Below are 14,174 nucleotides of genomic sequence, written 5' to 3' on the forward strand. Positions count from 1 at the left end.
GCCCCGCGCCTTCTGGTTAGCCCGTTCCTTTGTCAATCGCCGCCCTCCTCCTCCCGTGACTGGCCGGCGGCGCTTGCACGATGGGTTTGCGAGCCCGCCCTCTCTCTTTTGACCCCGGGCTCTAATCTACCTAGCGACAACCCTCTGATTGGCGGCGCGGCGAGGCGAAGCGCCGCAACGATTTTCTGATTGGCCGAAGCGACAGGTAGCCGGGGGCGCGCCAGGCCCACCCCGGCCCATTCACAAGGTGCAGCCGCTCACGTGTGCGGGGACCCCCGGCGAGGCACGAAGCCCCCGAGAAAGGGGGTCCGGGGGGCGGGAAGCGCAAGGCCTGTGGGGGTGGGGGGGGCTGAGGCTGGTTTTGGGCTCAGCACCCGGTTTTGCGGGTGCCCAGGGGACAGCAGCATGTCCCCGCCCCCCCCGGGGCTGGCTCCCCCGGTTTCCCTTGGGTAGAGCCGAGCGTTTATGTGCCCCGTGCCAGTTACACCCTTGCACGATTGCCACATTGCACAAGCGGGGTGGAGCGCAGCCCTGCCCTCCCCGGGGAGTGTTGGTGCAATACATGAAGCAAGAAACACCCCTGGCAGCACCCCCAGGGCCACAAAAGGGTGGGTGCGTGTCCCTCGGCTCAGGGCAGGAGGATGGCAGGGATGGGGACCGGGAGCTCTCTGGCCCGGCACATGGTGCCTCCAGCTTCGCTGGGGGGGGGTTTAAACCTCCCACCACACCCAAGCGAGGCTTGTACTCGCCCTTCAGACCCTCCTGCCTTCTCCTTCACAAAAAGGGAACTTTCATTTTAGTTTACTCTTGTGCCACCCTTCCGCCTCTTTCCCCCTTCCTCTGCCCCCCTGAAAAAAAGACAATCTGGAAGTTTGATGTGTGAAAGGCACAAGGAAACACAGCTCTGCGACAGGCTGCCCCAGGGGCATCACTCAGCTAACCCCAGAAAGCGAGCAAAGGGGCAGATATCAAACACCCAGGTGGGAGGCGAGTGCACAGGGCTCTATTACCCCCACACCCCCCCTTACATTTAGCCTGTTGTCTGTCTGGAAAGAGCTCAGGCTTTTCACTTGCCACAGACGGATCAGATAAGGAACACAAAGCCTCGATTTTCACTTACAGAGGAGCCGCTCTCATGTGATGCTGCCACCAGCAAACCATGTGATGAGGGCAGGGCATAAAGGACCATTTTCTGCTGAGTGCCATGTCAGGAAGAATTAGCTTTTTGTGTTTCTTGGGACACAAACAAACCTAAAAAGAGCACTACCTCCCAGAACAGCAGGGTTCCCCATGGGGCAGGGTGGTTTACAACAGCTGGGAGATCTCTCAGTCTCCTTCCCAAAGGAAAAGGGAACACAACCAAGCTTTGACATGATACAAAGCTTTGAAGCACCTTAAGGATAAAGGGTGTACATGCAAGATGTATAAACACAACAGCTGATAGCAGCCCCAGTTTCACTGACACGGTGGTTTTATGAGGGTGACACTTGGGTTGGTGCCCTGGATATCATCCTGGCCTGCTGGATATTCAGGATAGGTGAGCTCCCACGCCAGAGCCACCCTCATCACTGCCTCAAATTCATTGCAGGGATGAGGAATGGCACAGAGACCAAGCATTGCGCTCCAAAGCTGCGCAGGCAGAGCCAAAGTCAGGCTTGTTTCCCCACATTTAGGCTACAAGGAAGGTCTCCCCAGAGGGTAAGGTTCATCAACTAATTATTTGTTGTTTTCTCTTCCACCTGCAGGTATAGGTGTTGTATTCAACCCATCCCATGACCTCAAGCATCACCTGATGATCCAATTTGCTTCCTTTAGACTGTTATGGAAAGAGGGGAAACTCACAACAGGAACTTCCGAGAGGAGGGCACTCAGTTATTCTGAAAATTGAGGTTATCCAAGGACTGATCTTCCAGCCATAAGGACCTGGCTTTGCTTCCTGCACCTGTCTGGCAACAGCAAGAGGGGAAAAAAAAAAAAAATTAATAGGACTGGCATTTTCCCTTCTGCAAAAGGTAGAGGCTGGCACATGCGAGATCAGCCGCTGTTTGCTGTGACTGTTTGGCTTTGCCAAGGGATGAAACACCGGCCAGAGACTGGCAGACGATCCCCAGTGCTGAACCAAGAGGAAAGTTACTCATTTCAGTCAAATGTAATGCTGGAAATGTCCCTGCTTACCAGGGCAATCCCACTCCCAGCAGCAGCGCAGGCCACATCCTGTCTCTTCCACAACGGACAACATTGTTTTGTTCAGGGTGAAATCGTAATTTCTCAAAATAGGACAGAGCAGCCTCCACTGCCTGCCAACGTTCACAGGGCAGCACAGAGCAAGCTACCAGGAGCCAGGGCAGAGCTGGCTTTCCAGCCCCTGAAGCTGCACTGACCACGCAGGCATGATTTTGTAGGAAAATACTTTGCTAATCTCAGCTTATTCCCTTATCAGACTGATCTGCAATTCTCAGATGCTATTTTGAGGAGAAGGATAGAGGCATCTGCTGGAGAACAAAACACAAAAGCAACAAGCCCTGTGAAGTGGATGAGCGGAAGTTTGCTGGTCAAAGTGACATTACTCTCAAAATGAAGTGGTACCTGCACAGTTTAACAGGTAAGGGGCTGTCCCATTAACCCCAGACCTATTCCCACTTGGCTGGCTCTGCACTATCGCAGTTGTTACGGTTATTTCCAAGCTCCACTGGAAGGAAACACAAATCCCAAGCCTGGTTATGAATTTCTTCCCTGGGAAGGAGTCAGAGCTCCACATAAGCCCTTATGGACAAAAACCACTGGAGAAGGACAGGGGGAATGCACCAAACAGGCAAGGGCAGATCTAAAAATCTAATGTTTTTCAAAACTCATGTGTAATTATACATAGATCTCCTGATGTGATATCACCACGCTCTCCACGAGAGGGAGACTTGCTACTGCCACAGCCAGCAAGGACCGCAGCGCCGTACGACGCATCCAGCGACGCAAACCTGGCAGGCGCTGCTTTGCCCTGCACCGATTTATTTCGGCAGCAGATGTTGCCCTCATCCACCCCTGATTTTAGCTCTAAATGGTCCCCCGCCTCAGACCTCTGCGGTGAGGAACCCAGAATAGAGTAACAAAATGATTTATTCTCATTTCCTCTTATTGTAGAGAGCAGTTATGTACAGAAACTGTAAAAAAACCTCAAGAGCCTTCTAAGAAGAGCAATTACAGATGCTGCTGGAAAATAAAATCACAGGTACTAGAAGGAACCGAGAGTCAGTTCGCTTTGATCGGAGGGGAATGAGCCTTTGAGGGAGTCTCTCCGCTTTTCAAATATCCTTGATGACCTCTTCAAGCTCCTCTTTTGTGTACATGTGGAACTTCATCCCGGGCTCCACTGTGGCAAGCTGAAAGAGAAGGAGCAAGGGGTTAAGCGTGCCTGCATATGTGAAGTGACAGCATGGGGCAGGGAACAGAGAGCAGCCACAGCAGACAGAGCAGCTGTTCCTTCTCGGCTGCCTGATCTGCCAGCCCAGCAAGATCATTCCACCCCGTAACATGCTCTTTGATTCCCTAAAATAGCTGCCTGCCACAGAAATAGCTTTTAATTGACTCAGTCTCCTCATAGTAGCAGCAGCAGGGAGCGTCTATTGGGAACAGGCAGGCTCTGCTTCTGCTTGCTGGGGAAAAAGACCCCGTTAATACAAGTCCTTCATCAAACACTCCTCAAAGAGGGGTGGTTCTTGCTGCATTTCAGTGTGGCCCTCAGCAGGAGTGCCTCTTCTCCTCCAGTAACCAACCAAGCGTACAAATGCTGGCCCATTACATGCCTTGTGAATCCCAAGATAGCAAAACACTCAAAAGGGGACTGAGGGGTTAGGTGTGGGAAACTGAGGCAGAAGCAAACCTGCATTTTGGTCACCAAACACCAACAATAAGCAAGCCACACTGCACCTTGCAGCTGCCTGGTGCCCTGTACAAGCAGGCCAAAGAGATCTCTTCCAAGACAAAGCCCAAGGGACAAAGCTGGGGTACAACATACTCCACCCTGCCCCTTTGCCAGGAGCAGAGGGAGGCAGCATCCAGGGCAGACAGCTGAGACATTTCACAGAGCGAACACCAGAACAAGAGATACTTGAAGAATGACAAGACTGGAAGAGGAATGCAAGCGGGACTTTCATTTGCACCTAGCTCATGGTATGAGAGCCCAAGATACAGACAGCTGCCATGAGCAGGCAAGCCAGAAAACCACAGGAGCTAGCTGGGATGCTCCAGATCTCACTCACAGGCACCCCCCAGCATCAGGAGTGCCTCTTTACTCTTAAGGGATCAAAGTGTTTGGTTGCAGTAAGCTGAAGGAAAGCTGCAGAGGGTCCCAGTGAATCCCAGAGCTCTTCCTAGGCTTCTCTGCTTGCAAGGTCTCCCATAAAACAGCATGAGATGGTAGGACACGCTTTTGGGGTAGAGGGAGGGTAGCCATAAGGCTTTTTTAGGGAGAAATGTCCTGAACACTCAGCGTGAGAGCACCTGACGGCCCACATTTCAGCTGGCACTCTCAGACCAGTCAAACACACTTGCAGATGCCACTTTAGGCACCTCAAATCACCTGTATGGGCGCTGGCCTGACACTAGACTCAAACAGACATGACAACTCACATATATACCCCCTGAAACCCAAAACAAGGATTCAGAGACACCAACTATTCTGCTTGAACCTGTGCCTCACCTTCTCCCTACACACAAAAGCTTAACTCAACTATTCCCTTACAGGCTTCACAGGGAAGTAATTAATTTTAAAGCATAACAATTGTTTAAGGCTCCTGACCTTCACTGCCAACAGATTTAACTCTTCCATGACCACACTTTGTCCCTTCTCTTTGTTGCTAGATGGAAAATCCCACACAAGAAAGGGAAGCGGCTAGAGTAAATAAACCGGAGCACCACATACTTCTACAAGGCTAGAAAGCAAAGCAGCCACTTCAGGTACAAGATTTTCAGCCAGAAGGGTGACTTGAGTCAATAGAGACCTTTTAATCCTCAGCACATTCTTCTCATACTTAACCCTGATATGATTCCTCAACACGTTCAGAGCTTTGCCAAGCACAGTTAAGCCCTGTTAAACGGGGACATGACATAAGGATACTGTACACGCTCCTCTGCCTCAATTTCTTCACACTGTACTGCAGATCTTCCAGAAGAGACCCAAAGCTGATCAAGAGAGAACTAATTAGTGTGGGTTGGGAGGGCATCTGGGGAAGCAGATTTTAGCCAGCTGGCATAATTTCTGGACAGACCGTCTAAGTTTTCGGCATGCTGTTGGCCCTTTCCCCCAAAGGAAGCTGGTTAATCATGTCAGGAAGGGTCCCCAGCAGCAGTATTTAATAAAAAAAAAAAGGCAGTGCACACTTTTAGGCTGTTTGGGAAACAGATTCCCAGCACTTGGAGGAAAGGAATGGGAGAACGGCGGGAGAAGAGCAGCTCAGGAGTCGGAATGACATGATTTAAAAAGGTCTAGTGTCTCATAACCTGCCAGAAATAGAAGCAAACTCTATACGCCAGCTTTGCTCATCATTTATCCATTATCACTAACAAACTGGAAGGGTTTTTACCTTTGCTACCTAAAAAGGAACATTACAAATCTAACGAGCAGGGTTTAAGGGGACAAGTACCACTACGTTTGTGGAGATCTCTGAGAGCACTGCATGCTCGGATCAAGCTGAGCTCTGCAAGCCTGACTGCTTGTGGGCAAAAGGCGGAGGTTAGAGGAGCACATTCGTTCCTGGAGGCTTCACCAGGCTTTACCTCTTTGGTCCTCCTGTCCAACAGATTTTTGGCACCAACCCAAGACTGAATATAGCAAGTCCAGAAGCTGTATAATTTTCATTCCTTCTAATATTACAAGTACCAGGGAAAAAAAGAATTGCTAAACCCAGGGGAAGAAAAAGTGATCCGGCTGGCACGACAGGTTGCTGCTGGCTGACTCGGCCTGTGTAAGGTCAGCAGGGGCTCCAGCCCACATCCAGGGAGCCCCACGGGAATCACTTCTGCCAGCACTCATGGATTAGCCAGGCAAACGGGCCAGGCTGCACACCTGCAGAAGTCAAAAAAAAGCTCCAACCTTTCCAATGCGCCACACAGGACATGCTACAATGGGCAGCTTGAAAGAGCAAGAACATCTGCAGCCAGCCAGCCATTGGCTTGGGAAGTCATGAACTGCTCCACCAACTCATTCCTTGCTCTAGAAGCCGAAGCAACCCTTCTCTCCAGAAAGCAAGCAGGCAGCTTTCTCACCTGGATGTTTAAAATGCAAGACACTACTGAGACATGCACTGCATAGCCAGCAGGATTTGCACCAAGGAAGCAAAGACTACAGGCTGTGAAGACTTCTGTTCCACACCATGTGCCACAAGCCACAATCACACACTGCTAACAGAGTCACATTACCTCAATGTTGGTTGCATTCAGTTTCTCCTCCATAACTTGTTTCAGGATGACGAGGGAAGATTTGATTGCCTCTTTCAGTGTCATTGACTGTAAAACAAATCAGTCATTAATTGCATTGTTGACGGTCAAGCACGTACTTGTATGTTACCCCTTTGACTGCGGAAGCATGCTGCTCTCCCTCCCGCTCTTCTCAAATCCTTTAAGCTGTCACTGGCAGCAAATTTAAAAGCTTATCAAGTTATCTACAGCATCAACAAGAGATCAAAGCGCACTGTTCAGGCAGGACAGTGACAATTGCAAGGATGGCGACTTTCTGCTTCTCTGTAACTTTTTACAAAGCTTAAGAACTGTTAATCTGGGCACATAAACCTGTCAGGATCAGGACATGAGAGTCCATTTCTCTTCACCAGTTAATGTCTGTCAAGCAGTTCCCCCCAATAAGCTCCAGTGGGAGTTCCGAAAAGCCAGACTCCCTCTTGGCAGAAGCCTTCATGCTTTAAATATGTAAATCCCTGCACAAGGGGGAACTAGAACTAGAGGGCCATCCAACATTTGAAGAGTGATCATAGCTGTGTTTGCAGTAACTTTGCACTTGGAAGATGGTTAACAAGCCATGGAGCCCAGAATCTGGACAATTCTGCTAGTGAACAGATTAGGTTATTGAGTCTTAGGCTGGAAGTCTTTACAGCATTCAACACCATCAATTGTGCTTTTCGTTACAGTATTTGGTTTCTTACCACACAAAACAGGCAGCTCCCTCATGGAGGGAAGAAAGTTTTTATATAACATCAAATAGCACCAGTACTTGCAGCACAAAACCCATTAACTTCACTAGCTTAACAGATCTGGTGGAAAAAAAAGTGGCTTCCTTTAATTCCTTATGCTCAGGCTGCACCCATACTGAGCCCTGATGCCAACCAGCAGCATTCATATAGCAGTTCTTTTATTTATAGAGTACTTCCTGACATGGTCTTAATTATCACCCGCTAGAGGCAGAGACGGCATCTCAGACACCAGTCTCCTGTTCCAGCTGCAACCTAGAGGAAAGCTGCTGGTAGTAGTACTCGTTGTCGTAGAGATCCTCATCCAGCAGCTCAGCACTGACATCTAATCACGGGATCAACTGCCAAGGACCAAGTCCCACCCTGACAAGCTCACGCAGCTCCTCTACAGCACAAGAAGAGTCTTATGAATCACTCATCGGGAAGGAAAATAGTGGATCCTTGTAGGTCGTGAGGTACCTCTGTAACTTGCAAGATGTCAAACCCAATCCAGCCTTTTACCTTATGGTAAACCTCTTGCAGAGAGCTCTGTGCACCTTCCGAGGCAGAGCCGATTGCCCTGGCATCACACTGAACAAATGTCCCCGACGGGTCCATGTGAAACCTGCAGGAATATAGGTGAGAGTGAACGGCTGCGGCACCCCAAGGGCTTTCCCACCAGACCCACAGCACTCCCCAGAGGTCTCTGCATGGCTCAGAGCTGGGGAAGAACAAGGGCTCCTCAGGAGCAACAGCTTGGCTGCCGATTCGGGGCACAGCTTGTGGCAGCCCCTCACTGCGTCCAGCCTCCTCAGGGGACTGCTGCGATTACTGCAGCAGCAGGTCTCTCCTCCTGGCATGCAGAGGAGACAACCAAGGTTTGAGGAGCGCCAGAGTCACCTGCAGACCCACAGCGGGCTGATAAGCTAGAAGGAGAGCTATACACTCCTGACACTGCCCTCCATACTCAGAGCAGTATCATTTTCCTTTTTATTCCCCCCCTCTTTTTTTTTTTTTTTTTTTTTTAAATAAAACCAGCAAGTTTTCACTACTGCTCCTGGGAGGGAGACGTTATTGGGCTGGCTCTGCTGAGCCATTCCCACCTCCAGCAGAGGCTGAGTGTTTGAAGCATACGAGTTCAGGTTACAAGCACTCCACCACCTCCCCAAGGAATGTTACAGCAGGCTCCACATATTATGTTACCAGTGGCTCTACTAGTCCTTTAGGGAAAGGTAAGAATAAACTTGGGACGAGGAGAGCTTTAACACCTCCCTCCTGCCCAGGAAACCACATTAAAAAAGCAATGATTCAGTGAAGACATGGCATTCTCTTCAACCCCAAACAAGCAGCCAGTGCTCAGGCTGCTGCAACCCGTGCTTTGAAAGGAAGGGTTTAAAAGCATTAACAAACACATCAGATACATAATAGGATAAACCCCAAGTGTTTGGCTTAAGTAAAATCCCAGAATCAAGTCATTAAAGTGTCCTGGGAAGTTTCAGTAGAGGTTTTGTCTCTTCCCAGAGTTGGCCTGGATTAAGAGAGATGAACTTACAGCTGGGGTCCCTTCTCATCAACTCCTCCAAAAAGCAGCGCAACACCAAATGGACGAGACTGCAACAGAAAAGAGCCGACAGGTTAGGCAAGGCCAAGGACAAAGTCAGAGGGGAGTCAACAGCACCACCCCAGCTCCGCACCATTGCTCCTGGGTCTGCGTCCTCCTCCCCAAACTGCAGCGCCAGGTTGGACACGGCCTGTGTCACGCTCTCCACTGTCATGGTTTCGTTGTAGGTGAACCAGTGATTCTGCAGGAAAAAAAAAAAAAAAAATCAATTTATCACCTTGTTCCCAAAAACATGACAATCCCAGATCGTTCACGCGGCAGGCTGGAGTGATGCCCTGCATAGCCACAAAGTCTACTTCCCTCCAGCCCCTCCAGGCAGGCTGCTGGCACTGGGGCACAGCCTGTTCAGCCGCAAGAGGGAAGCACCAGGAAGAAAGCAGGAAGTGCAGAACAAGCTGGGAAGCTTGTGCAGGGATCCCCCAGAAACCTTGGGATAGCTAGGCCTTGGATTGTTTCTCTTGCATGTTCTCACTCCTCTCTCTGGCTGCAGTTTCTGTGCTGCAGCAACTTTTTTTTTTCCCTTCTTAAATACATTAGAGGTGCTACCACCATTGCTGATGGGCTCGGCCTTGGCCAGCAGTGGGTCCAACTTGGAGCCAGCTGGTATCGGCTCTGTCAGACATGGGGGAAGCTTCTAGCAGCTTCTCACAGAAGCCACCCCTGTAGCCACCCCACTACCAAAACCTTGCCACACAAACCCAATATAGATGCCAACAGGCAAAATGCAAGGCTGAAGCACTTTATCCCAGTATCTGTTTCTGGAGCGATGGGGTTATCCAGCTCTCCAGAGGTTGGAAGAGTGCTGATGTGCAGGAAAACCTCACAGGAAAAGTCTTTACTACAGCACAGAGATTTGTACCTGGGACCTCCAAGTACGTGAGGCACCGAGTAAATTTAAAGGGTCAAAAATATAACCAATATAACCAGTCTTTTGTCAAAACAAGGTCAGACACACAGCCCCACACATTCACTAGAGTGCATCTGCCAGCACTGAGACCACTGGAGAACCTGCCATAAGATTCCCAGCAAACGTGCAATACCAAAGAGGAAAAACACACATGAGGCTCCACCTGTTTGTTCTGCAAAAGCCCAATGCAGGAAGCTACGCTCCCCGCAAGCCTCCCACTCCACACCAGCTCCTTTGCTGTAACAATCTTCCCATGCCAGAGACTTCTGAGACACCCCTGAGATTAGTGCTATTGTTTTAAGAAGATAAATGTCAAGTCTTACCTGAGTCTCCACTCTTGCTTTATCAATTAAAGTCTTTGCATCAGCTATTAAGCCACTCATGGCACACCCTGGAATCAGAGAGGGAAACCATGGGTCATTTCACCAATTATTTGTAATGCACTCTTCCCCCAGACTTAAGCCCATAGTGACATACAAAAGGCTGCAGGCTGGAGTGGGCCCCTGCGTGGAAGCACACAGCAGCACTGCACCGCAGCATGCTGGAAAGGAAGGAGGACAGGATCGAAACAGATTTACTCAAGAAGAAAGATGGACACTCAGCTGAAGGGCAGGTACATAACCAAGTTCTCCCAGTCACACCTCTCACCCATCCCAAACCTGAACAGGCTAAAGGAGCCACATTTGAGGCCTTACAAGAGAAGCTAACCAACAGAAACACAACCTGCTTGGAAGGGGAACTCATTCATCCCCACCACTGCAGGAAGGGCTGGCTGACCCATAGCTGGGGGGGATGCAGCAGGAGATTCCAGCACAGATCCTGCTCCAGGAAGAGAGAGGCTGTATCGTAAGCACACAGGAGGAGGAAATTAGACTCTTGAAGAGCCACTTCCATCACCCGTGTCATCAGCAACACAGGTATTTTGGAGGTCTCCTGCTTTTCAAGGCGACATATTTGGTAATGAGCCTGTCGTGGGCCCCCTCACGATGCAGGAGGCTGCTGCAAGCAGGGGTACAGGCTAACATTAGTGCTCTGGGAGAAACTGGCCTCAAGTCAAGCCTTTTGCAGTAATTCCCTGCCCTCCCAGATCTAAATTTGGGATGAGATTTCATGAGGGAGGTCACTGAGACGGGGGGGTGCTTCAGCTGCCTCTTCCTGCTCCTGTAACTATGTCCTGCTGGCCTGGAGCCTGGAAAACCAGTGACCAGGACCTGGTGTTCACTGAGAGGGATGAGCGGTCCCACTCAGCTCAGCAGAGCTGCCTGAAGGGAAGGCTAGACCTGAAACACCGCTTCTGACACTCCCAGGGGACAGAGTCTTATTTTTAATATATCTCTCTCTATACATATATAATCTCCAAAACTTGAGGGATGCTCCTAGGGCTCTACCAGAGGGGCACCCAAAGCTCACTCCTTTCTCCTTACCTATGTGGGAATCGATTTCTACAATCTTCTCAATGCTGCTGGGTTCCATGAGCGGGGAGGTGATCCTCTTCTCCACAGCCAGGCAGACGCCCTCTGAGGTCTGGATCCCGATGGCCGTGGAACCAAGCTGAAAACCACTGCACAGTTACCACCACCGCAGCCGGCACAGGGTCTACCCATGACAGCTCGCATAAATATAAGTGGTGCAATGCTAATTTTGTCATGTATTATTTGTAGGCGTTTTGTTCTGGAGACAATCGCATCACCAACACAGCAACACACTTGCAAGACTGCATGGCTTTGCGCACCAAATTTTAAATGTTACTACTTGAACGAGGAAACTGGAAAGGTTAAAGGCATGCTACTTCCCAGCTGACTAGTTCATCAGAACCCAGCAGGGCTGCTGCAAGCCATTAATCTCTTCCCTGAGCAACATCAATTTTTACAGCTTAAAGCCTTACGAATTTAAAAAGCCTTGCGAATCTTCCTTTGCAAGACAGAAATTAAATTTTAAAGTGAGAGAGGATTTCACATAATGGCCTTAATTCTGACTGCATCTGTACTTCTGGCTTGGGCATTTCTTTCCATTAGCTCTTTTTCTCCCAAGTGTCCTCATACCCACAAAATTTACAATGAGAACGAGAGCATTTTGCGCACGTACCATTTTCCAGGCAGCAGTTAATCACCCGCAGCCAAGACCGCAGCAAGTTTTACCCTAGTCTTGCAGGACCCCACAGTGTCACCACGGCCATGAGCACAGCTGAGGGGGTGCAGTGTCAGATCTCAAGGTCTCCCACCAGCCCCTACCCTTGCTCCCAGCACTTGCAGCTTTTCCACACTGGGGAATTTACCAGAATAACTGTACCAGCTGCGGTGTGGAGATGCTGACACCAAATATCCAAGTCAGGCTACAAGGTATAATTTTAGCACCAAGCTTCCCCAGGTAGCTACACCTATAACCACGGGCCTGACAGAGGGGACTCTCCCTGTTGGAGGCACTCATGGTTTTAGACTTTGCCCAATGCTCCCGTCCTTTAAGCACGCAGCCTGCCACAGCTGCGCACAAACCCCAAGGGAAGAAGGGACACCTGATGTCACTTCAGATGTATTTTTGTTAATGAAGCTACAGCACACAAATAAAAAACTCCTCCTACACCCCTAATGCACAGGCATCACATGTAACTTGTTGCAGCAGCCACCTGAGCTGCAGCAATTTTGTTGGTAAGCTTATGGGCTGATCTGGAAAAAAAGGAGAAGCCAGAGGCTTCTGTATGATTGCTACTCTAGTAGATGTATTCGTAATTATAACGTCAGCATGGCAATTGACATCCTTCTGAGAGTTTTTACTTCCCAATGCCTTAATAAACATTATTACTTTTTGCCTCCTCATTTAAGTTGTGCTTCAATGAGCTAAAGCAGTATGGGGAAGATAAAGCCAGCACCCTCCTTTTCCCCAGTCCAAACACAGGCCTGCTCAGACCTTCTTCACTTCGTCACTTGACCAGTTTCCCCCAAGTTTAAATTTACTCCCAATCAACACCCACATTCTCAGAAACAAGAACATCTATCAATTAAGAACACTTGATGCCCCAGAAAGGCCATTCAGCTCTACAGAGGTAGGTTAGTTTGCTCCTAACAACCTTTACCTTCAGGTTTTAAAATTCACCTTAGCAAATGGTGACCCACTCCAAGCTGCAACAGCAACCAGCTAAGAAAATGAAAGTTCACCTAGCAAAAGAAAAGTTGCCACTTTAGGGTTTAAGGGACACCATCTTTATAAAGCCCATGGACCTGAAGGGAACACTGCATTAGCTCAGGCAAACAGAAAGCGGAGCGCTCCTCTGCTCTTAGACCAGCGTTTATGGACATGAAGTGCACGACATGCTGGCAGCATGAACATCTACAGGCAGAGTCACGGTGTACAGGCATTCAGGACCTCCTGCTTCAACAGTAGCTTTTAGTAGGTTTGATGTGGGGATTAGCATCTTCAGATTGTGTTTGGTTTGGGGGTAAATTGGTCAGTATGAGAAACGGATGGGAACGTTCCCCTGCATTTGGGGAAATCGATGGCTTTTGATTCTTCATGACCCATAAAAGAGCAGAGTGGCAGGAGCTTTGGCTGGACGGAAGGAATCGAACACTGCCACACAGCTCTCCTACCACAAACTGTAGGTGAAAGGTTGGCAAAGAGTTGCCACAGCAGTCGCATGCAGGAGCGGCGCCTACAGGGAAAGGCACCAGCTCCCACTCGGTGTTGTGTACTGCCCTGGGAGCTGGCCAAACCCTGCCTCGCTGCAGAGTGAGGCCAGAGCCCAAATGAGTAGAATCTGCCTGTTTTATTTCTGACCAAACCCAGGCCTTCAGTTCGAAAGAGCCCTTAACATCACAGTTTGGCAACCAGATGGAGCTGACGATACCTTTATGGCCTCGATGGCATACTCCACTTGGAACAGCCTTCCCTCTGGAGAAAAAGTGTTCACACCCCTGCAAGAACAACATCAGAAATGGTGTAAAGGGCAGGAAACTGAAGGCCGACAAGGAACACAGTTCCTTATTCAAGAGCGATGGTGGGAAGAGTGATGCTAGGGGCAGCTGGAACAACGTCATGGCTTCGCTGGAGCTCATCACCCTTGCCACAGATGCTTGCAAGGTCTGGATTCAGGATGCTTACGGAGAAAGAGAATAAAAGGAACACCAGCTGGTCTAGCAACGGGTGAGGAGGAGGTTTGTTTTCATGGCACACTTTACACTGTGGATGCTGGAAGCATGCTGCCTTTTGACTCCAAACAGCACACCTTCTCTCAGAACCAGGAGCCAGCAGGATTTTATTTTACCAGTGCGGATATCCCATCACATCATGTTCCCACCCTCCCCACACACCAGCCCAGCCTGACTTCCACTGCTCCTCCCATCCCACCGCACAAAGCAGGAGATGACTCTGCCCTCCCGAGAGAAGCCCTGTGCCCAGGGCCTCCATCCACATGCAAACCCCTCCATTTCTTAAAAGCCATCTGATTTCAGGAGGCGTTTAGCAAGATAAACTACAGCCT

At 49.7% G+C, this 14,174-nt stretch overlaps 1 protein-coding gene across 1 annotated transcript; it reads right to left on the bottom strand.

Annotated features, from left to right (window-relative positions):
* Nucleotides 1-3,093: 3,093 nt before the first annotated feature.
* PSMA5 (proteasome (prosome, macropain) subunit, alpha type, 5) lies at nucleotides 3,094-13,785 on the bottom strand. Its single transcript, XM_010584578.1, has 8 exons — nucleotides 13,542-13,785; nucleotides 11,125-11,251; nucleotides 10,024-10,091; nucleotides 8,867-8,974; nucleotides 8,725-8,783; nucleotides 7,695-7,797; nucleotides 6,412-6,498; nucleotides 3,094-3,374 (listed from the first exon to the last, which is right to left on the bottom strand). Exons 2-8 carry the CDS (start codon nucleotides 11,171-11,173, stop codon nucleotides 3,297-3,299), a joined length of 552 nt encoding a protein of 183 aa, XP_010582880.1. The 5' UTR covers nucleotides 11,174-11,251; nucleotides 13,542-13,785; the 3' UTR covers nucleotides 3,094-3,296.
* Between the last annotated feature and the right edge of the window lie 389 nt (nucleotides 13,786-14,174).

The sequence above is a fragment of the Haliaeetus leucocephalus genome, unplaced genomic scaffold (assembly GCF_000737465.1).
Source record: "Haliaeetus leucocephalus isolate CR32 unplaced genomic scaffold, Haliaeetus_leucocephalus-4.0 Scaffold1000, whole genome shotgun sequence".
Taxonomy (NCBI): domain Eukaryota; kingdom Metazoa; phylum Chordata; class Aves; order Accipitriformes; family Accipitridae; genus Haliaeetus; species Haliaeetus leucocephalus.

Coding starts and splice junctions, on each gene's coding strand:
- PSMA5 (XM_010584578.1), bottom strand. CDS start 11,173: ATGGAACCCAGCAGCATTGAGAAGATTGTAGAAATCGATTCCCACATA. Junction 8,975..10,023: donor AAGCAAGAGTGGAGACTCAG/GTAAGACTTGAC, acceptor TTTTTCCTGCAG/AATCACTGGTTCACCTACAA. Junction 8,784..8,866: donor ACGCAGACCCAGGAGCAATG/GTGCGGAGCTGG, acceptor TTTCTGTTGCAG/TCTCGTCCATTTGGTGTTGC.